The sequence below is a fragment of the Rhipicephalus microplus genome, chromosome 8 (genome assembly GCF_043290135.1).
Source record: "Rhipicephalus microplus isolate Deutch F79 chromosome 8, USDA_Rmic, whole genome shotgun sequence".
NCBI lineage: Eukaryota > Metazoa > Arthropoda > Arachnida > Ixodida > Ixodidae > Rhipicephalus > Rhipicephalus microplus.
In genome coordinates, this window is record NC_134707.1 from 111,528,807 (window position 1) to 111,555,281 (window position 26,475).

Here is a 26,475-nt window from a genome sequence, read left to right on the forward strand (position 1 = left end):
GCACGGCAGCATCACTGGCATGACGGCTAATCCGTTTGTTTTCATCGTCCAGCTCGTCGCTACCCTTCTGCTAATACCGGCAGAGTGCGATGTACTGGGCTGGCAAGCTGCGATCAACGCCTTGCAACCGGCTATCCTTCTGCCTGTCAACGTGTCAACCGCACATGCGCACCTGAGCGATATCTGGACTACGCCCCCTTCATCGACAGCAGTTGGTGCTCTGGCGGGCCTCGACGGAGGAGCGACGGCGCTACAAGCAATTCACTGGAGTATAAAGCCGGATCGTAACCATCCAGACGCCATAGGGCACGGCAGCATCACTGGCATGACGGCTAATCCGTTTGTTTTCATCGTCCAGCTCGTCGCTACCCTTCTGTTAATACCGGCAGAGTGCGATGTACTGGGCTGGCAAGCTGCGATCAACGCCTTGCAACCGGCTATCCTCCTGCCTGTCAACCTGTCAACCGCACATGCGCACCTTAGCGATATCTGGACTACGCCCCCTTCATCGACAGCAGTTGGTGCTCTGGCGGGCCTCGACGAAGGAGCGACGGCGCTACAAGCAAGTCACTGGAGTATAAAGCCGGCTCGCGACCATCCAGACGCCATAGGGCACGGCAGCATCACTGGCATGACGGCTAATCCGTTTGTTTTCATCGTCCAGGTGAGAAAACATTACGGCAAATGCTTTCGCTCAAATAACCTTTGTCTAGTTGCACTGCCGTGCCCAGGGCTGCTCTGCTTAATATTGACTGAAATGCTGTCTCATATTAAGAAATTACTGTTACTTTGTGGAGACGTTGAAACTAACCCTGGACCTGGACCAGACCTAACCCTCCTCCTTAAACAGATTCAACAAATTGCTGATGATGTCAAGAAAATTAAGAATGACCGGCTCACTGCCATAGAATCCACACTGGAAAAAGTAGCCGCTCTTGATGAGAGGGTTTCCTCATGTGTAACCGCGGTAAACAAATTACAGCAATCACTTTCTGCTATGGAAAACAGGATAGATGACCTTGAAAACCGTTCGCGACGGTCAAATCTAATACTGTATGGAATTCCAGAGAACGGCAAAGAAAATGACAGGGACCTTGCTGAAATGGTTAATGAAGATGTAATAAAGAAGGTACTCGAATTAGAACCCGTGGCTATCGAACGGATACATAGACTAGGAAGACCTTCTGCCAACAAAGCACGGCCGATAATACTAAAGCTTTTAGATTTCCGGGAAAAGACTACCATACTGAAGAATTGCTATAAATTAAAGATATTAAAGATCGCGGTGGAAGATTTCACTCGCCGTGTACGCGACATCAGAAAAAAACTGTGGCAAGCAGCTAAGGCAAGGAAACTAGAAGGTGACAAGATAAATCTTGTGTTTGACAAATTAAAAATCAACAACGAAGTGTTTGAATGGGACGATGATGTAAACTGCATTCGGCCTGTTAAGCGCAACCCTCAGCAAAAAAAACGAAGAATCCCATGTGCGCGCGTTGCGACCACGCAACACTCAGTCACGCACCAAGTAAAGTTCGCAAACATAAACGTTCGCAGCATTCTTCTAAAGACAACCTGCCTAGAATCATTTTTACTCAGCACAGATCCCGACTTTGTCGCACTCACCGAAACGTGGCTGTCAAGTGACGTCAGGGACTTCGAAATAACGCCACCCAACTATGTAATCTTACGTAAAGACAGAGCTACACGGGGGGGAGGTGTGGCCATCCTAATAAGAAAAGATATCGCCTTCACGGCCCTTCCCGATGTCGATGGGGTGGAAGCAGTTTTTTGTAAAATGCACTTGACTGCCTGTCCAATGGTAATTGGTTGCCTTTATCGGAGCCCCTCGTCACACTCGGAAGCAATGCATTCCCTGTATAAATACCTGCACATTCACGCTCTTGCATGTAGACTTATACTTGTTGGCGATTTTAACCTCCCTGATATCGACTGGCTCACCATGAACCATCAATCATCTTCGTCTGACATTATTATTGATACTATGCTGACATTCAACCTCTCCCAAATTGTTAAAGAGCCCACTCGTGTACAAGGGTGTTCCTCAAATATACTTGACCTAGTTTTTATTAGTGACCACTTTCCTGCAGATGAGGCCATCATTGAGCTAACTGATGGTATATCAGATCACAAGATAGTATTGTGTTCGATTCCCTTGCATGAACGTATCATGAATTCAAATTCAGTTTTGTCATTTCTTGATTTCAGCAACGCTGATGACACTAGTGTACTGGACCACTTATCATACGAATTTAGCTCATTCGAGCAGCTTGCCGATAATCCGGATGTTGATATCGAAACGCTGTGGCAGAAATTTAAAGAAATTGTTTCGTATTGCGTCTCTCACTATATACCTTCTAAAACAAAGAAAGAAAGACAATTCAATCCATGGATAAACCGCGACATTATTCATGCTAAACATAAAGTAAAGCGCCTAAGAAAGTCTTTCAAACAAACATCGAATCCCATAACTGGTAAAAACCTTGCGGAAGCCATCAGTTCAATGAAGTCTCAAATTAAAGCAGCTAATAATCATTACTTTTTTTATACTCTACCTAATTTTCTTAATGATGCACCTCAAAAATTCTGGAACTACCTAAATCCAAAAAATAAAAAAAATATAGTACAATGTCTCCAGAAGAAAGTAGAGACCGAGCTAATCTGTTCAATAAATACTTCCACTCAGTTTTCACTACAGATAACGATATCCCACCGCCTCTCGAAATTCATGGAGTAAACCCCATTGAACCTCTCCGTATAAATGAAGCAGGTATATTTGACCTTTTGCTAAAAACGAAGATCAAGAAACAACCAGGGCCTGATAATATACCTAATGAGTTCCTCACACGTTACACCGAATGGGTAACTAAATATCTGTTTATTATATTTAACATGTCCCTAACAAAATCTTCACTGCCCAATGACTGGAAAATAGCACAGGTCATACCAATTCTCAAATCGGGTAGTGAAGCTGACGTCGCTAATTATCGCCCCATATCCTTAACAAGCACAATCTGTAAAATATTTGAGCATATTATTCTTAAACATATAACTACTTACCTTGAAAACGAGAACATTTTGACACCATCTCAGCACGGGTTTCGTAAAGGTCTTTCCACCGTTACGCAGCTTACCGAATTAATACATGAATTGTCATCGGCCATTGACCATCAAAAGCAGATCGACCTCATCTCACTCGACTTTTCTAAAGCATTTGACCGGGTTTCGCATCAAAAGCTCATGGAAAAATTGCAGGTGACAATAGGTAAAGGACCAATCACAAACTGGATTAGAGCATATCTAACCAAGCGGACGCAGTTTGTGAAAATACACCAACAAACATCGGAACTAACGGAAGTTACCTCAGGTGTACCACAGGGCGGCGTCCTAGCTCCTATTCTATTTCTGATTTTTATCAACGATTTGCCTCAATCCATCGGGACGAACATAAAGCTTTTCGCAGACGATTGTATTATTTACAAAGAAATTAACTCACCTTCAGATCATATGGTTCTCAGCAATGCTCTATTATCAGTGTCAGATTGGTGCACGAAATGGCAGATGACATTAAACGTAAAAAAATCAGCCTTGTTAAGAATAACCCGTAGACAAAACATTTCAAATTTGGCCTACACCATTGGCGGCACGCAACTAACTTCCCTGAAACAGCATAAGTATCTTGGACTAGTCATTTCTAGTGACCTTAGATGGGAGGCACATGTTAATTACGTTACATTCTCAGCCTTAAAAAGAATATTTTTTCTTAAAAGACGACTACAATCCGCACCACCTCAAACAAAACTCTTAGCCTATAAAACCTTCATTCAACCTACAATAGAATACGCTAACTTAGTCTGGTTCCCGGCCACAAATAACTTAATTAAAAAGCTAGAAAGTGTACAAAGAAAGGCGGTTAGATTTATTTACAACAAATACAGTTTGCTCGATTCACCTACTGAATTAATCGCAAAAGCTGGGTTACTAACATTGCGAAATCGCGCTCAACTCTCACGTTTAAAAATGCTCTTCCAACTCATTCATAAACAGCTAAACATCGACAGCTCTAGGTTCATATCAATTTTGGAAACTAGACAGTCACGCCATAAACATCCATTAACTTTACAGAAATACCGTTTCAACAGCAACTGCTTCAGGTATTCTTTCTTCCCACAGTCACTTAGAGAATGGAATAGATTACCCGGTTGTATATTTATTAGTAAAGATTTGAATACATTTTTGATGTTGCTTAATAATGATATTCGTGCCACCCATAGTTAAATTGATGGTTTTTTTTGCTCAATTCTTGAGTGCCTTTTTGATCATGATAAGTATATCAGTGTCGTTCGCATGGAAAAGTCTTTCATGTTTATTAGTGATATTTCTTGCATGTTAATAATAACCGTCTATTATGTACCAAATCTGTGTTTTAAATGTTTTTCATTACATTGTTTATGCTCCCATATAATCCATGTAATATCGTATAAGATCTGTAGTCATACATTTTCACTTTTTCAATGTAAGTGTATCTATAGTATCTTTTAGTTGCCCTCCTGCAATAGTCCCCCCCATTGGGACTGGCAGTATGCATAAATAAATAAATAAATAAATAAAGGTTTTCATTAAGGTTGTGTCAGATATTCATAACATGCACATGTCAAAAGAACAGCCATAATCATGCGCAGGGGTCTCAATAAGGGTGAGCTATGTTTCACTGCAGTGCAATCAAGGTTGCCAATCGTCCCGGGTTTTTCTGGAATGTCTTCACTTTTTATGTATTGTCCAGAGCTCTCGTCCACCGGGCGCGTCATCCAACAGAGCACCACCCCTCGCAACCTGACGCGGCTGAGCGAAAGACGGTCTCCTCGTTTTGCGACAATGCGAGGGATAGAATGGTTACCTTTGGAGAAATCCTAATGTATGTATTGCCACAAGGCCAGACTTAAATACCCACCACCAGACAAGTGCCTTAGTAAGCAGCAGTCCACTACTTGGCGTCTATTACAGACATGCACTTTCCCCTGTCCGTCACTGTACAGCCATATTTACCCCGCTGTTCACACGCCACAATGCAAAGCGTGTGGTGTGCCTAACGCTGAGCTCGACCATATTATATGGGCCTGCCCCACTGCTACTCACTCAGTTAAACACAGCACGAACTCTATATTCACAATCACCACGGCCGAGCAGTGGGAGGCTTTGCTGTTCAGCACGTGCCCGGAGGACCAGCTATAGAGGTGGGCTATCCGGCTGGCTAAAGACGCTGCCAGGATCCAAGGTCTGGCCGCTGCTGAGAAAGGGAGTTATAGAGCAGCCGTCTCCCGGCACCCCGTCACCTTTAACCCAAGCAGGGACACTTCAATTAAGTTTCTTCTCTCTCTCTCTCTGCCTAATTTGAACAAGGTTATAGTTTGAATTAATGAGATTTTACTGCACTGCTGAATTGATCCATTAGAGACACTGATGTAAGACTGACTGCCATAAGGAACACCAGCGTGCCCCAATCAAAATAAGTGTTAATAGGAAAATGCATGCTTTGTACACTGCTCATATGAGACACCTAATATAAGAGAATTACTATTCAACGCATGTATCGTATAAAGGGGTTCGACTATAAATTTTTTTTGTTTAGGGTAAAAGGCATGATCCATTGAACAGAAAACATTCAAATTCAAAAGATGTAAGTGTTCATTCAATCTACCATTTTGTTTTTAGAATGATCCCTGCAATTGTAAGGTGGGAAATTTCTTTGAATAACAAACGCTTTCGCACTGTTTGTTTTTAATGTTTCAGTTATTCTTTGTGAAAAACGTATTACGCATCTGTTGAGAGTACGACGAAGATACCCCAAGGAACAAAGCAATAAAAGTAGGCATACAAAGGTTCTATTTATGATATTCACTCGCAAAAAGATGTACACAATATGGCACATAACAGGAAAGCTGAGCTAGTTACTAAGTAATTACTCTAAAAGACAGAGAATGCAAACATGGACACAAGAAGAAAGTGTAGACATTTGTGCGGTGTCTACACATCTTTCGTGTGTCCTTGACTGGACCTTTTAGAATGAATATGGCAATTTTATCATGATGCATACGGCGCGTCTGAAGAGATTCCGATTATTTTCTAACAGAGTGCTGTATTTGACTTTGTTGTCAATACTCGCGCGGGATGTTGAACTGAACCAAGGTCCTGCTAAGACACCGGAGATGGAAGTGCTGAAATGTTTGCAGAGTGAGCAGGAAACTTTAATTTCAAAATTAAACGTCATTGAATCCAGGTTCGAAAAAAATGAGAACATACTGATGGGAGTAAAAGATAATCTTGGCCAAACTCAGAACCAGATAAGGGACATCAGCAAGATTGTAACGGAAGGCAGCTATAATATGGCAACTCATGCAACAGGTGAAAGATCTGCAAAAGAAAACAAATGACCTCGAAAACAGAAGTCGCCGGAAAAATTTTGTGTTCTATGGCGTTGATGATAAAACCTCAGAATCCTGGGATGAATCCGAAGCTATAATAAAGAATATTTGCAAAACGAGCCTTCGAATGGAACTTGAATCTGTGAAAAGGGCACATCGCTTAGGACGCTATAATAAGAATAAGAAGAGGCCAATTATTGTTAAATTCTCATTGTGCAAAGAGCGTCAGGCAGTGCTTCTCAATGCCAAAAGATTCAAGAATTCCCAGTACAACGTTAGCAAAGATTACTCACATGAGAAAAGAAGTATCAGGAATAAGCTGTGGGAATATGCTAAGACAAAAAGAGAGGATAAGAACAATAAAGTGAAGCTGAATTTTGACAAACTGATTATTAACGGCAGGGCCTTAAGGTGGGATGACGAAAAAGAAGAGGTCGTCCCAGTACGCAGACAATGACAAACTAGAAAAAAGGAGAAATACCGATGTCAAGAACTTGTTGCCGTCATCGTGAACTGCCGAAGCGGAGTTAACAAAGTTGCTGAGCTCTTGGGCTTATTTGAGAGTGTTAACACATAGTCCTTGGTACAGAATCTTGGCTAAAGCCCTCGATTGCTGATAGTGAGGTGTTTCCGCAAAATTACGTTGTCTATCGCAACGATAGGCTCACAGCAGGTGGTGGCATTTTTTACTTGTTTGTTCTTGTTTACAGTCATTTGAAGTTGATTATAAGTGCGATGCACTGGAGTCTGTATGGTGCAAGATAATACCGCGTGATAACTTCGCGTTTGTGGTCGGAGTGGTTTATCGCTCACCGAGCTCAGATAGTAGCATAATGAAAACATTAGATGAAATTCTTTCTGAAGCGTCAGCCCAGACAATACTCCTAGGGGGGATTTTAATCTACCTGGCTTATCCTGGGGTAATGGTTCCTGTATAAGTATAAGCGGGCGCATGAACCTTGCGATGAAAAATATCGTCAACACGTTTGGTTTGACGCAGTACGTTACCACCCCTACTCGCAATGACGCTGTGTTAGACTTGTTGTTTTGTAACTCGCCAAATTTCGTAAATGACGTGACTGTGATTCCAGGAATTAGTGATCATCTTGCTGTTGTTGCTTGTATCCGAAAGAAAAAAAGTGTGTGCGAAGTTACCTACGAGTAGAAGGATCTACTTTTATGACAAGGGTGACTACGATGCAATTTCTGAAAAACTTCGTAATTCGTTCCCTGTTTTCGAATGTCTTTTTGAGGAGGGCAATGTGCATGATATGTGGGACAAATTTAAGAATATACTTTCCGAGTTAACAAATAGACATATCCCCAGTGTTCATTCATCACGGCTAAAAAAGCACAAACAACCATAGGTAACAGCACATATATTAAAACTTATCAACAAAAGGAAGAGCGCATTAGGCGCATTCAAGAAAAGCAAATCAGTTGCTCACTTTGAAAAACTGAAGTCGATTACATACGAATATAAGCTAAAGATAGAAAAAGCTAAAGATGATTACTTCACTGAGCTGAGCAACAAAATGAAATCAAATCCTAAAATGTCTTGGAAGTACTTGAAACAGTGTGGCTCAGATTCCTTTGGAATACAGGAGTTAAATTATAATGGCATGGTAATTACGAATGACGAGGATAAGGCTGCATGCCTAAACAACTTTTTCCACTCGGTATTTTTACCCAAGTACAGCTGTAATTATCATCAAACTATTATGAGCATTTCGCCTATGCTTCCTGTCGAGCTTAGTGTTAATGGAATTGAAAAACTATTGAAGGACGTTGATGAGAGTAAATCTAGTGGTCCAGATGGAATTTCTCCGCGTGTACTCAAGCGTTGTGCGGGGCCAATTTCTATGTATCTTTATGCAATTTTTGAAAGATCTTTAGCGACAGGTACCTTACCACATGACTGGAAAATTGCGCACGTGGTACCGATACATAAAGGTGGGTCCAAAAAAGACGTTGGTAATTATAGACCAATATCGCTTACGTCTATCCCGTGTAAAATCCTCGAACATATTTTATACAAAAAAATAACTCATTAAAACAAGCGTAAGGTACTAATCAACGAGCAGCATGGATTTCGCAGAGGGCTGTCTTGCACAACACAATTAGTCGAATTTTATCATGGTGTAGTATCGGGCGTAGATACTGTAGGACAGGTTGACGGTGTGTTCTTGGATTTTCGGAAAGCGTTTGACACGGTGTCACATTCACTCTTACTGTTTAAGCTTACCACCCTGAACATTGATGAGACTGTTTTTAAGTGGATCGAATGTTACCTTTCCCAAAGAACACAAACCGTAGTACTGAATGGAAAATGCTCCGAATACGCCGATGTTACCTCAGGGGTCCCACAGGGCTCCGTCCTGGGTCTGCTATTGTTTTTAATTTATGTTAATTATATCTCTGCAGGAATTTCATCTTCTATACGGTTGTTTGCGGATGACTGTGTTGTGTACAGAAAAATGTTTGATCACAACGATGTACTAGAACTTCAGAAAGACTTATCGCTCATTTATAGCTGGTGTACCAAATGGAAAATGAATTCGAATAAAACAAAGTGTGTACATATTTCATTTACCAAAAAGATGAAACCATTTCAGTCACAGTACCATCTGAACAATGTACAGTTGAAACAAGAGAGTACATATAAGTACCTAGGTATAATACTATCATCTGAATGTTTATGGAGGCCTCAGGTTGACACTCTCATAGCCAAAGCTGGTAAGGCCTTAAATTTCATTCAAAGAAACCTGCGATATTCGCATGTGAATTTAAAACGTATGGCATAAGCTACTTGTATCAGACCTATCTTAGAATACGGTTGTGTCGTGTGGGACCCCGTCGAGGTAACCTTCATTGCTGCTCTGGAAGAATTACAAAATCGTGCTGCCAGGTTCGTCTTGGGACGGTACAGAAGTGGGGAGAGCTGCACTGCAATGAAGGCTGAGCTAGGACGGGAGTGTCTTTCTGACCGCCGCCAGAAGCAGAGATTAAAATTTCTTTACTGCATTTACTACAATAAAACTGGAATTAATAGAGAAATTACCTACTCAACCCTCATTACACTTCAAAACGTTTTGATCATAGTTGCAAAATTCGGGAATACTCAGCTAAAACGAACATGTATGCCAATTCATTTTTTCCTAGAACGATTAAACAGTGGAACAGGCTAACTGAAATGCAAGTACATAGTGGGAACGAAGGTATATTTTATTCACTGCTGTAAACCAGTGTTGTAACCTGAACGAAGATGTATTGATGTGTGAACAAAATTCTACTATATGTGTGAACGAAAATGTATTTCAGTTATTTATGTGTGAACAAAGTTGTATTGTGTGTGTGAACGGAGATGTACGTCATTTATTGATGTAACCCCCTGCTATAACGCCTTCGGGTACTGCGGGGATCTGACGAATAAAGAATAAAGAGAAAATGTCAGCAGGACTGGTGAAGTCAGCCTTGTTAAAGCTATTCTAAAAATACTGCAATGTGTCACAACCTCACAAACTTCACAACTCGAGTAAACATCAAGTGGGTAGAAATCCTGTATGTCACCCAGAATAATTAGTCTAAAGTCATCAACTACTTTGACATTTTAAGAGGATCTTTGTTCACTGCATTCCAGGGTTTTCAGGGGCTTTCATATGAGCACTAATAAATAAATGACAAGGACTCTTTCAATTTGCATGAACCAGCTGTGATGTGTGATTGAGCATGCTGTGTACAAAACTGTTAACTCTGGGGTAATTTCTTCAGTCACTTTCTGAAGAGCTGACTGCTGCTCCTATGGAAGATCTCCTACACTGAGCTGCTGAACTCCAGTTGTCGTAAGATCCGAGTTCAACATGGAGCTCTACATTGGCTTTGCAGTACACGATGGTTTATATGTGGCTGTACAATGCATGCAGTGCTTTTACAGATTATGAACAAGCTTAAGTTACCACATAAAAAAAGCTTGTCATTTTGTACTAGCTAATAAAGTGGTGAATTACTGTACAAAAACAAAATCTATAGCCAATATACTATCACCTCACAAAAGCACACTTAAGATCATGGAAGCTGGCAGGATTTTGTGGGGTGCAAACTTCTGCTGCATTGCAGCAGAGGGAGAGAAAAATTGGTGGTGTATTTTGAGTGAGGGGTAAGTGTGTGGCTTGAAGGGGGCAAGTGCGCCTTTCGCAGCCCCCTGACAGTGCCCATGCTTATCAATAAACATGAAAGAAAACAGTAAACCTAAAAGCAGTGAGTAGAGACTGACAACCAAGCATAGTGTCACATGTACAATAATGACAAATTTCTGCATATAGAATCTTCATATTAGAATTGCAGAAACACAGCTTAACGAACCTGTTGAAAGAATGCCTCACACCTAATGATAATCTACACTGAAGTTTGCATCAGTGCAGTTATTAGCTAGCAAGGTGTGAAGACACTGAAGTACTGTACTCCTAACTGTGCATTGTAGCTTCTGTTGCATGACACTTTTTAGTTGTTACTCTGTCAGAAGGTTGGCACTTGGTTACAGCGTAACCAAGATGTGTGAGTGAACAAGAAGAAAAAATAGGCACAATATAATATATAAGAGAAAAAATAGGCAGAAAAATAGTAAGTTAACTCGTAAGCCAAAAATATGCAGGCAACCTTGGCCCCTATCCGTGAAGCTTGTAAAATAAGTTTGCCAAAGCTAGTCTAGAGAACAGCATAGTGCGTAACAACTTCACAAAATCCATGGCTGGAATAAAGGTCACGCGGGTAGAAACCCTGTTTGTGATCGGGAATTATTACAACTAAGGCAGCAGATGGCTTGACAATGCTAGAGGATCTGTGTTCACTACATTGCAGAGTTTCAAGGGGCTTACATAGAAGCATTAATGAACGGCTAACAACAAGGACTCTTTTAATTTGCATGAACTGCGGCTCACCATCCTGCACACTGTGGACAAACGTGTCACCTGTGCGATAACAGTAACCACTGACGCTAGCGGTTGTAGCTGTGGAGATGAACTCCTCTTCAGACACTTTACGAAGAGCCAACTGCTGTTGTTCTGGAAGATCTCCTAGATTAAGCTGCTTTGCTCCAGTTTTTCAAGATCTGAGTTCAACATGTTGCCCGACAGCTCATATGCCTGAAGAAGCTGGTGACGTGTTGCAAGTGTAAGACAGATGTTCTTGAAGTTCTTCGTCTTGGATGCAATGCTCTTAAAATAAGAATGTTTAGCCTCAAATCGCATGCCTCAGTAGCGGCGCGGTGGGCCATACTTAAGAATATTGTCACGTTAAAGAGACAGGAGACGTTTTTAAGGCGTCCTCACAAAAGTCCGAAGAGCGGTCGGCTCAGCGCAGCCAAAAAAAGAACAATGGCACGAGGGGAACTGCCACTTCGTCTGCCTCTTTTGCGCTGGCAGATCAAGCGCGCGGCACTGCCCCTCCTCCCTGAAGAGCATCGCCTCGATGCTAAACGAAGCGTGTATCGTAAAAAAAAAACATTGTCACAGTGTGTGGTACGGTTTTAACCGCACCACGTGCACAATCTCGGGTCGTAGCTGTCGGCGTCGGGGTGGTTGGCTTCCGTCCGGAAGGACTTCGTAATTGACGTCGCTCACTTGTCGTAGCACTTTGTACGGGCCAAAATACCGACTCAGAAGCTTCTCAGAGAGACCTTTGCAGCGCACAGGGGTCCAAACCAACACCTGGTCACCTGGTTTATAATCGACTTGTCTGTGGCAGCGGTTGTAGCGCTGTGCATCGACGCCTTGTTGTTTCTTGATGTTTACGCGGGCTAGTTGACGTGCTTCCTCGGCTCGTTGCACGAAACACTCAGCATCTTCGTCGAGATTCTCGATGTTGTCAATGTCGCATGGGAGCATTGCGTCCAACATCGTCTGAACGTCCCGACCGTATAGAAGACGAAACGGAGTGAATCGTGTGGTCTCTTGCGTAGCGGTATTATACGCGAATGTTACGTAAGGCAGTATTTCATCCCACGTCTTGTGCTGTACGTCTATGTACATAGACAGCATATCAGTCATCGTTTTGTTAAGCCGCTCGGTCAGTCCATTTGTCTGAGGGTGATACGCTGTTGTCTTGCGATGCGTGGAGTAACTTAAGTGAAAAACTTGTTCAAGGAGCCTTGCTGTAAACGCTGTTCCTCGGTCTGTGATGACACAGGATGGAGCACCGTGGCGTAATACAATTCTCTCGATGAAAAACTGAGCAACTTCACAAGCCGTGCTTTTAGGAAGCGCCTTAGTTTCAGCATAGCGGGTTAGATAATCTGTAGCGACGATTATCCACTTGTTGCCGGAAGATGACAAGGGAAACGGACCCAGGAGGTCCATGCCGACTTGATCGAAGGGTGTTCTGGGTGGCTCGATAGGGTGAAGTAATCCCGCAGGCTTAACAGATGGGGATTTTCGGCGCTGGCATTCGCGGCAGGCTTGAACGTACTGTTTAACGCAGGCGGCAAGTTTCGGCCAGTAGTAAGACTTTCGTACCCTAGCGATGGTTCGGGTGATGCCCAGATGGCCCGATGGAGGCTCGTTGTGGCAGGCAAATAGAATTTCCTCACGCAGCTCTGCGGGGACGACCAACAGGTAAGTTTTGTTGCTGGCGGCTGCGTTCTTCTTGTACAACACGCCCTGTCGTAAGCAGAAGGATGACAATCCGCGAGTTATATGCTGGGGCAGTGATACGTTGCGGCCCTCTAGATGTTCAATGATAGGTCGCAATTGAGCATCTGCTCGCTGCCGTAAAGCCAAGTCTGTTACGCTTACGGAGCCAAGGAAAGGGCAGTCCTCTTCGAAGCTCTGAGCGGCAGGCTCAACTGGCGCGCGTGACAACGTGTCCGCATCTTCGTGTGCACGACCGGACTTGTACACGATAGTGACGTCGTACTCCTGCAGACGTAGGCTCCACCTTGCCAGTCGTCCGGAGGGGTCTCTGAGGTTCGCAAGCCAGCACAGCGAGTGATGATCCGTCACTACTCTGAATGGACGGCCGTAAAGGTAAGGTCGAAACTTAGCAATTGCCCACACGACAGCAAGGCACTCCTTCTCCGTGGTACTGTAGTTTGACTCCGGGCGTGTTAGGGTTCGGCTTGCGTAGGCGATAACCTTTTCAATTCCCTCCTGCCGTTGGACGAGTACCGCGCCCAGACCGACGTTACTGGCGTCGGTATGAATTTCTGTTTCGGCTTCCTCGTCGAAATGTCCAAGAACAGGTGGTGATGCCAGGCGAAGCCGAAGCTCTGTGAATGCTGATTCTTGTTCAGCACTCCAAACGAACGGCGTATCGTCTCTAGTGAGTCTAGTTAATGGTTCGGCAATTTTCGAAAAATTGCCTATAAAGCGCCGGTAGTACGCGCATAGACCAAGAAACCGCCGCACACTTTTCTTATCGGCAGGAGTCGGGAAGGCTGCGACAGCGGCGGTTTTCTCAGGGTCAGGACGGACGCCTTCTGCGCTTACGACATGTCCAAGGAACTTTAGTTCTTCGTAACCGAAATGGCATTTTTGCGGCTTTAACGTAAGGTTAGCCGTCCGAATCGCCTCAAGTACTTGTCGTAGTCGCTTCAGATGTTCGGAGAAGCTGGTTGAAAACACGACCACATCATCCAAGTACACAAGGCAGCTTTGCCATTTTAAGTCAGTCAACACAGTGTCCATCATGCGTTGGAAGGTAGCTGGCGCAGAGCAGAGTCCGAACGGTAGCACCCGAAATTCGTAGAGGCCATCCGGCGTGACAAAGGCGGTTTTTTCGCGGTCGCGCTCATCAACCTCAATTTGCCAGTAGCCACTCTTTAAATCCAGGGAAGAAAAGTACTTCGCTCGTCGTAGTCGGTCAAGCGAGTCATCAATACGCGGCAGCGGATAAACATCTTTTTTCGTGACGTTGTTGAGCTTTCTGTAATCTACACAGAAGCGAAGCGTACCGTCCTTCTTCTTAACCAGAACGACCGGTGAGGACCAGGGACTGTTCGAAGGCTGGATAACGCCGTCGTCGATCATTTCTTTCACTTGCTGCTTGATAGCTGCGCGTTCTGTCGGCGAGACGCGGTATGGCTGTTGGTGAATAGGTCTTGCGTCGTCGTAAGTGATTATCCTGTGCTGTGTAATTGGCGTCTGACTCACTTTAGACGACTGAGCAAAGCACGCCCTGAATTCAAACAATAGCTCTCGCAAGGCCCTCTGGTTCTCTTCTGGCAGTGCACTGTTCATGTCAACATCTATTACGGTTTGTCCATTGCGGCTACTGTCTTCACAGGCAAAACACTCAATGACGTCCTCCAAGGCTTCAGCGTAGGCGACCGCAGTGCCCCGGAAAAGGTGACGATGCTCATTGGTGAAATTTGTAATCATGACCTCGGCTGTACCGTTCCGAATGTCAATGATGCCTCGTGCCAATATACTTTGGATAGTGTAGCAAGAAGTGCAGTTTTGGTGTCACTGCTGCATTTGGGTACTGCACTGTATACAGCTCGAGAAACTCCTCCACCTTCACCTGTAGATATGGCACACAGCTCCTTGGGATTTTCTCTGCCAAAATAATGTCAGCAATGTGTCTGTATGCCAAGTACACCTCCCAGTGAGAATTGCCTTCAGGAACAACTTCAGCATATATCTGGGGAAGCAGACGAAACAAGCACCATTTCTGGCTAGCTGATCCCCTCATGGAGGCTTTGCCATTAAGAAATGCAATCGTAACGGCAAGAGGTGTGGCTTTTTTGTCATGAAAGCCATACTTGAATGATGATATCCTTTCAAGATCCTGTTTACGGATCACTCGGTCACCAACTAAGCTACCCAGAACATGTCGAATGGCACACTCCATACCGCCTTCGAGTATGTCATGCATGGCATCGGGAGGAAGTTGTTCTGTGATGTCAAAGTTCTCAAGAGTTTGCAGTGGTGAAGCACTTGCGATGCCGTATATGGGCCCATTCACAGTTGGGCCAAGTGCAAATGCTTCTAGATGGCTCTTGTATGTTTCACTTGTTCTTTCGACGCAGTCATCCAATCTGTGCAGCATTCACAGTTGTTTGTGCGATGCTAAGCAGTAACGGCAGACTCTGCCTCTGCTAAAGCTGCACTGAAGGCCTGCTAAGCGGTGCATTGAAAGGTTGTCTCCAATGAAAGCCACGATTGCAACATTAAAGTGCAGATTCCCAGAATGCACTCCATTTTGTTGTATCAAATTTAAGTCTTGCAAGAGTGGCTGCAGCACCTTTTCCATGCCATGTCGTAACACGACGCGGTATTCCACAGCCAGAAGCAGGTGAATTGAGCAGAGTTTTGAGCGGTGTCAGGGATGCAGATTCAAAACAGAGAAGTAGACAGCTAAAATTTTGTGCCGTGCAGCTGCAGCACCAAGTGGATTTACAAGCTCCAGTTCATCAGTATACAACAGCACAAATATCGTGTTGTTACTGCTGTCGCGAGTAAGGTGGTCGTACCTGCTGAATGCATCACCATCGGTGAAGTCGCACAACAGTTCTCGAGGCTTCGCAGTAGGCTGTGAAATGCATTCCAACAAGTCTTCAAATTTCAGGAAGTTCACAAGCAGCTTTGAGATAGGAACGTAGCATTCGATGTCTCTGTAATTGGCAGTCTGCAGTGGAACTTGATTAACCTCGGTGTAATTAAAGTGTTCTGATATATACTTTTTTCTCATGTGGGTGCTTTCCAAATCAGAAAACATGTTCCTCACTATATCTGTAGCATGCAGCGGACGCACCACATTTTCCGCTGTGCCTGGTACCACACTTCCTTCCATAAGGAGCTTCACTGTCCTTTGCATCAAACCATCAATGACATCTTGTATCAGAGATTTCACGATGCAAAAAATTTCATCAGTGGTGCTGGATGCCAGTTTTAGCTTTTCAGTTATTTTGATATAGAACATTGGCAGCTGTTTCTTGATTTTGGTGATGAAACAAATGTTTGAGGCAGCATCATGACTGTGTGCCTCTGACAAGTTTGTAACAATGGGAATAGAAATATCTTCAGCTTGTTCGCTTGAGTCGCAGTCAGGTGCAAGTTCGTTGACTATAATGCCAGCAGCATTTCTGTGCACTCGATACACGTGTTTCTTGTAGGCGAAGTAACGCCGAAATGATGCCGCACAGCCGTCTATTCCACACAACACGTGAAAATCTGGCTCGATGCTGTGGACTCTCATGTGGTTAACGACCCGTTTGACTGAAGTTCCCCAGAATGTGCACCTTGGGCACGGCGTGACTGGCATTGTGATTTCTTTTTTCTGCTCAACTTGGATCACGCTGCAAATCGCATATAGTTACAGTGCACTCAGCATCAATACAGCTCTTCAGGTATAGCTCGCTATATACATACACTTTGAGTAGCAGAGCAGTTCACGTATGCTGATGACGCGAACGGCACACAAACCAGCCAAAATAACAGCACGAATCTGTTACCGGCGCGCAGAAACTCGCAACAGTAACCACAAAATTGCACTCGCCCTCGACGTACAGCAAGTCTATATGTTTTTCGGCTGCTGTCGTGATGACGTGCATATACTTTTATTTCGTCGTGATCGATGACCGTCGAGTGTATTCGTGCCAGCAAGCTGACGCAATCGTTGAGCGAAGATGGGTGCAGTAACGGCAATAACTAAGGTGGCTGTGACAGCCGATTTGCTGGAACAAGCACGTCACTCATGACAGTCAGCTGACCGCATAATACTGCTCCGGCTGCAGTTTAGGATTGCCACAATCAATGAAGTATGTGTGTCATATGTTCCACTTGCGGCGCTCGAGCAGCAAAGCGATCGGCGAACCACACTGAAAACAGGGACAGCACACACAGCCACAGATGTACCAGCTCCAAACTGTGAACGAAACACAGGCACACAATAGTAATCGTGAAACTCTCGACGCGCAGCAAGTTGGTATGTTTGTTTGCTGTTATCGTGATGTCAGTTTCACTTTGTCGTGATCGATGACCGCTGAACTGTCTGAATCGTTGACCGGAGATTTGCACAGCGACGGAAGCTATTAAGGCGGCAGTAACCGTTAATTTGTCGAAAAAAACGAATCCCTAATGGCAGTCAGCTAATCGACGTTGCTTTCCAGCTGATCGCGTATGGCTGTTTCGGTTGCAGTTTCGCATTCCTGCTATTGCTGCCATTGCCGCAATGAGCTCGTAAATAATGCACTGCAGCGAAAAAAATAAAAACTGCGTTACAGTTATAAATATACAAGGACCAAAAAATTTCTCTCAGGATTTTACAAATTTCCTGACTTAACAAATAATATTGAGAACTAATATTGTGTCTAATTGTGTCTAATAAAAAATATGAGCCCTTAAATTTCTGCTTTCCTAGTTAATTCAATAATTCAAGCACGGTCAGCACTTCCACGTCTAGTTTTAGGTGTAAGTTAACATAATCAATTGAATATTATTAATTTTTAATTATTTCATGTATAGCATTGTTATTCATACAAACATGAAAATAAGCCAGTATTAATTTTTCAAAGTGGTAACTCTTCAGCGTGCAATCACCTGCCCCACCACTTCTCCCAATATATAAAAAAATGGTTTCGGTACAGGATTGTTTTTTCAGACCTTAAGACCAAGGAGAATCGCATTACTAGCTGCCTTCCTTTGCCTTAATTGTGCAAAATCATCAATGTGCTCCCAGTCTTGTACGGTAATCTTACAGCCCATTGGTTTCTCTCACTGAAATCTCATTAGCTTAGCAAAATCTGTGCAACACTCTGGTAAGGTATTATTGCCCAATCAGATATAGTTTTAGCTGTACGCGTGGGCATGCGCCCAGGGGGAGGGGGCGGTTCAGAAGGGGGTGGTGCCCACTCCCTTGTCACGCAAAAGGGGGGGATGCAAAAGTCAACACCATATGTTTATGTAGTAGGGTAGTAGGGACGGGGGCGCTGCGACTCAGTGGGGGGTGCAAAGTCAGCCTCATACATTGACATAATAGGGGGAGGGACGCTGCGACGAACCTTCGCCCCCGTTCTCCATGAATGAAAACCTTACGCACGCCTATAGCTGTGCGTCTATTTGTTCTTACAGGTGTGCCCTTCATTTCTAGGTAACACAATTTTGCGATTACTTTCGCAATTCTCTCAATTAACAATGACGAAGCACAGTCGAAGTAACACAGTACCGCTTTTCAAGCACCTTCTGCGCGCCGCAAGTCGTTCGATAAATGATCGGCACTGCTGGCGGATGATATTACATCGCTTTTTATGCCTAGCCAGCGCTCTGAATCAATCTGCAACACTCGACGTAGCGAGTTGCGGGCGACTATTTGCAGCTTGGATTCACGCGAGGTACGTGGGAGTGAGTCATTTTCACTCACGATAACGACCTGACGCATAGCGGCCAAATAAAACCATGAATGTACGCATATAGATGCTTTTAGTGTAACGCTTTGATGTGTGCTCATGTCGTTAGTTCTGTGCATATCTCAAAGTACGCACATTAACTCGATCCACTAGATAGTTTATCCTCAAATAAAGCGCTCACCCATCGGTTGCGTGAACATGATGTAACAGCTCCGTAATTACACCATGTAGTACAAATCACTTTTTAATTAAAAAGTATGTGCCGCTTGCAGAATAATGGCAGAAGTGATATCAACTTACCCTTAACATATTCATTAAACAAGAATAATAGACACAAAACATGCGCCCCACCGGCACCTTTATGGCAGTCGTAATTCCTGCCTATATAAACCGGAACGCTTCGAGTACTTATATAGTGCGTTGGTGGCTGTGCTTGGCTGTTCGATGTATTTATGTTGTATACGTGTGCGATGTTGTATTATCGTGTTTAAATAATGTGTATTAACGTGTATGCAACTTCTATTGAGTGTTGAATTTTGTGTATTCACATGTATGAAACTATCACTGAGTGTGGTTAATTGTGTGTGGTACATATATATACAACAGGTCGAGTAAACTGCTGTCAACGTTGTAAGACGCAAAATAACACCCAACTTTGTTTGTAATCTTTGTTAAATAAGCATTCTCTGTAAAACCTTATCCCTTTTTTTGCATCGTGAATTTTTTTAGTATCAATATTTTCCTCTAGGTGGCGCGAGTTACCATTTTACTTCATGGCTGTGGTGGTGATGTTATACTGTGAAACATCCATCTAGTGAATTACTCCTTTCAGTAATGTAACTATTCTCCAGGTGGCGCTAGCTACTTTCTACTTCAAGGGTATAGTGCTATCAGAGATCCACATCGTATACATAACGACGTACATTTATCTATGTAGTCACCCATGCATGTGCTGGTGCATTTCTGCTGCAATAAGTTATTCACATGGAGCGTACACGTTTAGAGAAAATTGTGTCTGCGAAAGCAGCGATGATGCCCTGTGCGACCGTGTGTGTGTGAAGTGCAAATTTGCGAAGGATTATGAGCCGCATGAATGAAGGTGAGCTGAAACGCGAAAGTGGGACCGTTCTTCTCGACAGCTCGTTGTCGACAAAAGTTGTCATCGCCAATTGCCCTCGTAAACACGCGCACAACGCCGCTACACTGGCTGATGCTTTGAGAAATAGACAGCCTTACGTTTACTTGTTGTGTGACAATCATTTTGCAGTATTTCCGGTATTCTTGTGACTGCATGCCGTGTAAATGCACGGGCGAGTGAAATGCGCGATCAGCGTTGTTGTTACGCGTGGTTCTTGTCACCACGGGTCTGGCCGCTTCGTCTTATTTTCGATATAATTTCATATAATGCTGAACGGTATCGTTTTTACGTTGCCCAGTCGCGCATGCTGTTTATTTGTCGAGATTCGATGTCGTTGATAGGCCTAAATCTAGCGCTCGCTTCACTGGCTTGGCGTCCGCCATGCTTATTTTGACGATGGAGGAACACGTTTCTCCGTGGCGGATAGAGCAATTTTGCTCATTCTGAAGACGAACATTGGGGACATCGCCGTTTCTCCCTAAATGGAGAGTACGTCACTCCATTTTTTTTAAGAGTGTAGGTATTTAGGCGGAACATAACATCATTGTATACCCTGGGAAGGGGTTGGTTTATATGTCCATGGGCCAAACCACAGTCCCGAGCTTTTAGCAAAGTTCATTCGTGCCTCTGAAACTTTTCCGAATTCCCTGATTGTTGACGCCACCATTTGCATACTGGAAATATCTGTAAAAAGGAACGCTAGGTTATCCGCATACGCCACTACCTTTACCTCATTCCTATAAGCACCTAAACAGTGGACGTTACTAGATCGAATTTCACTTCAGCAGAGTAGTTACAAGTAAAGAACAAAAAGCATTGGCGACAACAAACAGCCCTGTTTCACAGACGAGTTAAGAAAGACGGGCTTTGAAAGACAGCCATTAACTAATAAACAGGTTGAGCATTCTTTTTAGCCTAGTTTCACACCTTTAAATATAGTGGAGGCAGCGTTGGTATGTTTGAGAAGAGAATACAGAAAAGAATAGCGAACCCGATCAAATGTTTTCGCTAAGTCTATTGTAGTAATGCCAGTTGTTCATATGAGTGTGAACAATGTTTCAATACTGTGCGAGCAACGTCTATGTTAGTTTGTATTGATCGACCTTATAGACTGCAGGTCTGATGGGTACCAAAGAGTATCGACATTGCAAATTGATGTCTGTTTGAAAGTACCTTTGCAAAACTTTTGTAGTGAACGTTGCGTTATGTAATTGGTCGGTAGCCGTCAACGCGACGAAGTTTTTTTTCTCTCAGTATTTTGGGATGAAAACAGCGTTGCCTTCAGTAAAACAGCGAGGAAGCGTCTCTAGATTAAAACTCCGCTCGAAAATCTCGAGTAGTACAGATACAGTAATGATTTAAATGTCTTGTAAAACTCGCCGGATATTCCATCGGGTCCTGGCGTTTTTGACAATGGTAACTGTTCAAAGGCAGACTCTATTATTTGTATAGTGAATGGCCCACTAATAATTTCACATTCCTCGTCAGTTAGAGAAGTCACGAATGATAAAAACTGCGTCACCAGATGTTGATTTTCATTTTCCAAAGAGGGGCTGAACAATTCTTTGTAATAATAAGCTTTATATGCTGATATAATTTCACTTAAATTAATGACCAATAATCCTCCCGAGTGATATAGCCTGGTATAAGTTTGATTTATCATTGCGATATTCATCGAGTAAAGCTTGACGTGTGGGCTCCTCTGAATGCAAAATACGGGTATTGTGGGATCGTACACGGGCACCTCTGTAACGTAAAGCGTCATACCTTTGGAGTGCGATTTTGGCATTAACGATTTCTGCTGTGGAGCGACCAGGAGCCTCACGCTCGAATTCATCTAGGCTTTGAAGATTTTGATTTAGCATTTTTAGTTCTACATTTCTGTAAAAGTCCCTCACAGATCCAATTTCTATAGCTGTCGCTTAAAGTTTTTGTTTGAATAATTCGCAAGAGGCGACTAAAGACACTTTTGCCAGAATACAGTTCTTCAGTGCTATGCGGATGTGTGCAGTAAACTCCTGGCGGCTTACAAATGAACAGTTAGGTTTCCAATGTGCCACTGAGGTCTGAAGTTACATCAAATGTTGCTACCTATCTGCCCCACAACAATGGAGTGATCTAAAAAGGGAAATGGACTCCGTTTTGCATGAAACGTCGCGGGAAATAAGTGGTGCTGAAACGTAAATGCGATCAAGGCGCATATGGGTACTGCCTTGGGCGTGATAATACCAAGGCAGGTTATTCAGCAATCTTACAAGAACTAGTCCCGCATTCTTTTAGCGATGCACCACGGCGCACCAGCTTCTTCAAAAATTTGGCTACCTTGCTAGATCCTGACCGTAATATTGTGCACATGGGCGATTTCAAGTGTGGCTAATTCATGCGGTCGTACCGGGCTTAGTCGCGATGACAAGAGTGCTGGAGCACGTCGGTGCTTGTGACTTGTTGGCAAAATTGCCGTAGGCAGGCTTGATTTCAGGAAAGCAATCGCGTTAATGCGACCTATAAAGAATATTAATACAGCGAAAGAACAACAAGTCGTCGGGAATTGCGAATATCGTAACGACTGGGTCGTCCAATGCTCCAACCCATTACAAAAGCTTGTTCTTGTTCACCTATTAACTGTGGCCCATACCCACATCAGGCATAATTCCTCATCGTGGTCACCCACTGCATGAACGATTGGCATAAAATTCATTGAAAGTGTTTACCGGATACCATGCTTCTGAGAAGAATGACGAGAAATAGCATAGCGATTGCCAGCCTACTACCCAAAAATTTATTAATAATGCCGTAGTTGGTGTCAAGCAAGTGTGCTTGCAGCAGTTAGCCAAAAAGACTGCTCTTTTTGCTTTCGCCGTGACTGTGCTGCGCCTTCCACGCAAGCCGGGCGTTTTTTTTTTCCATTTGATGATGGACTTCTACGAAATGTTCTGAAGTTTGAGTTTGATTGTAACACCATGAAAATACAAGTGACATGGTTAATAAATATTACAGGATAATGCCCTTAAGAGACACTGTCAGAGGGACCTTCCTATAGATATTTTATTGATTTATTACAAGGCAGACAAGTGGCGATAAAAAAAGAATATTGGAAACACTAAATTGGAAGAATAAATAAATGAAAATAAGAAAAAATAATAAAGAACTTTCGAACCTGTTTTAAAGACGAAAAATAAACGATCAGTACAGAATGCTAAAGAATGATGCATAATAAAACACTTTTACATGAATTATATGTTGGAAAGGCAAAAACGAAATTCACAGCACAAAAAGAGCGAAAACAAAATAGCAGTTGCTATAAAAATGGTCAAAAACTAAAAGGAGAAAACATCAATGTGAAGGCGAAACGATGATTTCTTAGGGAAGGTATTTGATTTCTTCAGCATGCATTGTTATTATTTCAGTGAAAGTATATTTTCAAAAGGAAATTTCATTTCAGGATGGGCAACGGCCGTCGTTTGCGAGGAAGCCCACAAGCCTCGAGGTGAGTCCCTGCCTGGAACGGCACTAAGCGACTTTCATTTGCACGCTGCCCTCACGCCGTTTTGGGTATTCTTTATTATTTACTTTACATGAACCCATCTCATATCTTCCACGTAACGTAGCAGGGCAACATGCATGAAAGTAGTGCTACATCTATGGAACGGACGGCTTTCCGCGGGGGCGAATGGCTTTAAAGGGGTAGCGACACCTTTGTTCGGAGGTGTGTTTACATTGCCACACAACTATCTTGTATACACAGGTAGTTATGAGCAAGTGCGTACCTCAGCAAATGCTGATAAGACATTTTATCTTTATAATAAAGCGAACCCTCCAACATCCACACTCGCTTGACGTCACACTGAAGTACTAGTTCTGGTGACTTCACACAGCACTCTGGCTAGTTGTAATGGCGTCATGCATCAAAACATCCAAACTGATGCTTGTGCGATGTGAATAGAGTCCAATTCGCAGCGGCCGTGAAAACGTCACGATGCCTTACGCGAGCACGTGACGAGGAAGTCATACCCCTTTGTGACGTAGGGTACAGGAGCAACCGAAAATTAGAAGGAGAAGAAAAGTAGTGATGACTCCAAGTTCTCCTCTAGCTGTCAGACTATCCTGCTTTGCCATCACGTCTCCGCGGTTTCGCCTTTACTAGTTCATCTGCATTGTAAAGGGATACTGACACAAATGTGTTGGCCTCGCGTTTCTTTTTGTTCCAGTGTGTTCCTTGGGGCCTGTTAGTGATAACACGACACAGCAATTTCAGCAGCGCGTCATCGATAAATAATTACACGCTCGTTAATACCGACCAGTGTAAATTTTGGTGTCCAAAACGACAAGGTACAAGGTGCAGCTATCACCGCCTAGCGGGTGCAACGCTCGACTATGTCCGCATACTGAAGTGTGATGCTCTTCCGCGTGCTTCACACCAAGAATTTTCTGTGACCAATAACCGGGCCAGCAATATCATCAAACACAACACTCGTGCGCCGCAGCTATGGATAAACGAGCAGCCGCTGCGTGATAATCTGCTGGGAGGAAACGCGACCAAACAAAAATGGTGGCTATAAGGCCATTTCAACTTGCTGTCGCGGGTCACGTGAGGGAAGTAGGAGGTCCACAAGGGTCCCTTTGAGGGGGTCAATAGCGTGATGTAGTCGATCACTCACTAAAAGTTCAGAAATCATTTAAAATTCCCTCGAAGCTACATTCGCTGTCGATATTTCGTAGACGGTGTACGCGTGTTCACAGGGAATTAATTACGCAGGCCATCTCGGCCACAAAATTTTGTGACAGTACGCTATTAAACAACTGTACTCGGAAAGAACTACGATTTTCGCAAAATTGACATATTGCACTCGTAAGGCTATGTCATAGGGTTTAGCATAGAGTTTTTTCTCCAACATTTACTAAAAGAAACTTTGGTGCTAGTATCTCTGTAAGATGCAACGCATGGCACTTCAGCCGGTGTAGGAATTATGAGTAGTACACGACCTTGTTTATACATCGTCCATATGTCTCTGTTTGGCTCCGTGCGGCCAGCATCAGCTTTGTCCCAACACGATTTTGAGCAAACGTTGACCAGTTTTATTTCGCCACTTTAACTCTTCAGGAGGTCCAGTGCACAATAACTTGTTTCTATTCTTCGGCCCAGCTCCTCACCTTATCTTTGCGAATTTTCAAGAGAGCCCGCGCGTATTAGTGGCTGAGCCAGGTGATATACTGACCCTTTAGCAATCGCAGTCACGCTTACTCAGACAGGATGTTTTATATGGACGGAATTACGAGAACTTACACACAATATTGTCGATGAAGATATCAAGGGCGTAGTAGTATTGAAACTGGGCAAGTTGTTAATGATGCATAGCTGGTTGATGTAAACCTCACTAAAACAAAGACAGAGTAAAGGAAACGCACAAGACCAGCCGCAGTGCTTGGCTTTTGTCCTTCCTTTTCTCTGTCTTCGTTTTTCACGCTGTTTACTTCGATAAAGGGTGTCATTTGTATTAAGTGTACACGTGACATATGTGTGGAGAAAGTAAAGCGGATGAAAAGAAATTTCGCGATTGGCAGAGACTGAAACTGCTACTTTCAAATTCGGAGGTCGCAGGTCTCTGGGAGCGACAAGCTGTCTTTTCGTCCACTTTACTTGCTTGACGTTTATATTACACTTGCTACAAGGAACACCCCGTAAGCGTCCTCTGGCAATAATGTCACAAAATAATTTTAATAATGTGTTCAAGAAAAAGAAAAGAGGCCTTAATGCGCTCTTTCATTCATTTAAATATAGGCTGATTGTAGGTAGAGATTCCTTGCCTTTGTATCTATGGTGCGATGAATATGTGTTTTGTGGGTGCGCGTGTGATGCCGTATCAGTGATTCAATGCCTGCTGTCACTTGCCGAATATGACAGTAACGGCGATGGAAATTATCAACAAAAGGACATATAAAGCGACCTGATGGGATGCATAACCGGCAATTTCCTGGACCTCGAATTGCGTTCTCCATGCACAGGGGTCTTGCTTTGCTCCGACTGACAATTTGTGACGCCAAACATGTTGCCACTGTGTTAAGTCAGTTCTGCCACTTGCCGCAGGTCCTCCTGAACTCTCTTGTGAGCGGGGAATGGTTTTCGTCTGCAAAAAATAGGTGCAGTCTAGCCGACCCTAAACGCACGGGCTACTGCGACAAGGACTTCCATTGCGTGTGCATAACAGCCCCGTCCGGCCACGGTTCATAATGGGCTGAAGGTACTCAACTATACGTGCCAAAAGGGCGTCTTTCAATAAAATGAGGCCCTCTCTAGCCTTTTCCTGTCTCGCTGGAGATCTTTAAAGAGTCTGTAAGCTTCGACAGAGTGCTGTGCGTCATGGTTAGTATCTTGAGCCAAGGGTGAATCCAGTTAAAACTGGCGTGCCGGGAGGGGTGTGTGTACTGACCCTTTTCTATTTAGCAGTTACTATCATAAAGAGATCCCCATCACAGCAGAAATACTGTTAAATATGTTCACAGTGTTCCGCACATACATCCCAATCTTCAATAGGAGGTGGAAAAAAGCGGGGAAG

At 43.6% G+C, this 26,475-nt stretch overlaps 1 protein-coding gene across 1 annotated transcript; it reads left to right on the top strand.

Moving 5' to 3' along the window:
- Window positions 1-26,246, top strand: LOC119182975 (uncharacterized). The gene is made up of 3 exons (XM_075872484.1): window positions 1-664; window positions 23,364-23,408; window positions 26,007-26,246. Exons 1-3 carry the CDS (start codon window positions 20-22, stop codon window positions 26,148-26,150), a joined length of 834 nt encoding a protein of 277 aa, XP_075728599.1. The 5' UTR covers window positions 1-19; the 3' UTR covers window positions 26,151-26,246.
- Window positions 26,247-26,475: the final 229 nt, after the last annotated feature.

What these genes read in the sequence shown, in the direction of transcription:
- LOC119182975 (XM_075872484.1), top strand. Translation starts at nt 20, where the DNA reads ATGACGGCTAATCCGTTTGTTTTCATCGTCCAGCTCGTCGCTACCCTT. An exon ending in CGTTTGTTTTCATCGTCCAG is followed by an intron (nt 665 to 23,363) that starts GTGAGAAAACAT and finishes ATTTCATTTCAG; the next exon opens with GATGGGCAACGGCCGTCGTT. An exon ending in GGAAGCCCACAAGCCTCGAG is followed by an intron (nt 23,409 to 26,006) that starts GTGAGTCCCTGC and finishes CACTTGCCGCAG; the next exon opens with GTCCTCCTGAACTCTCTTGT.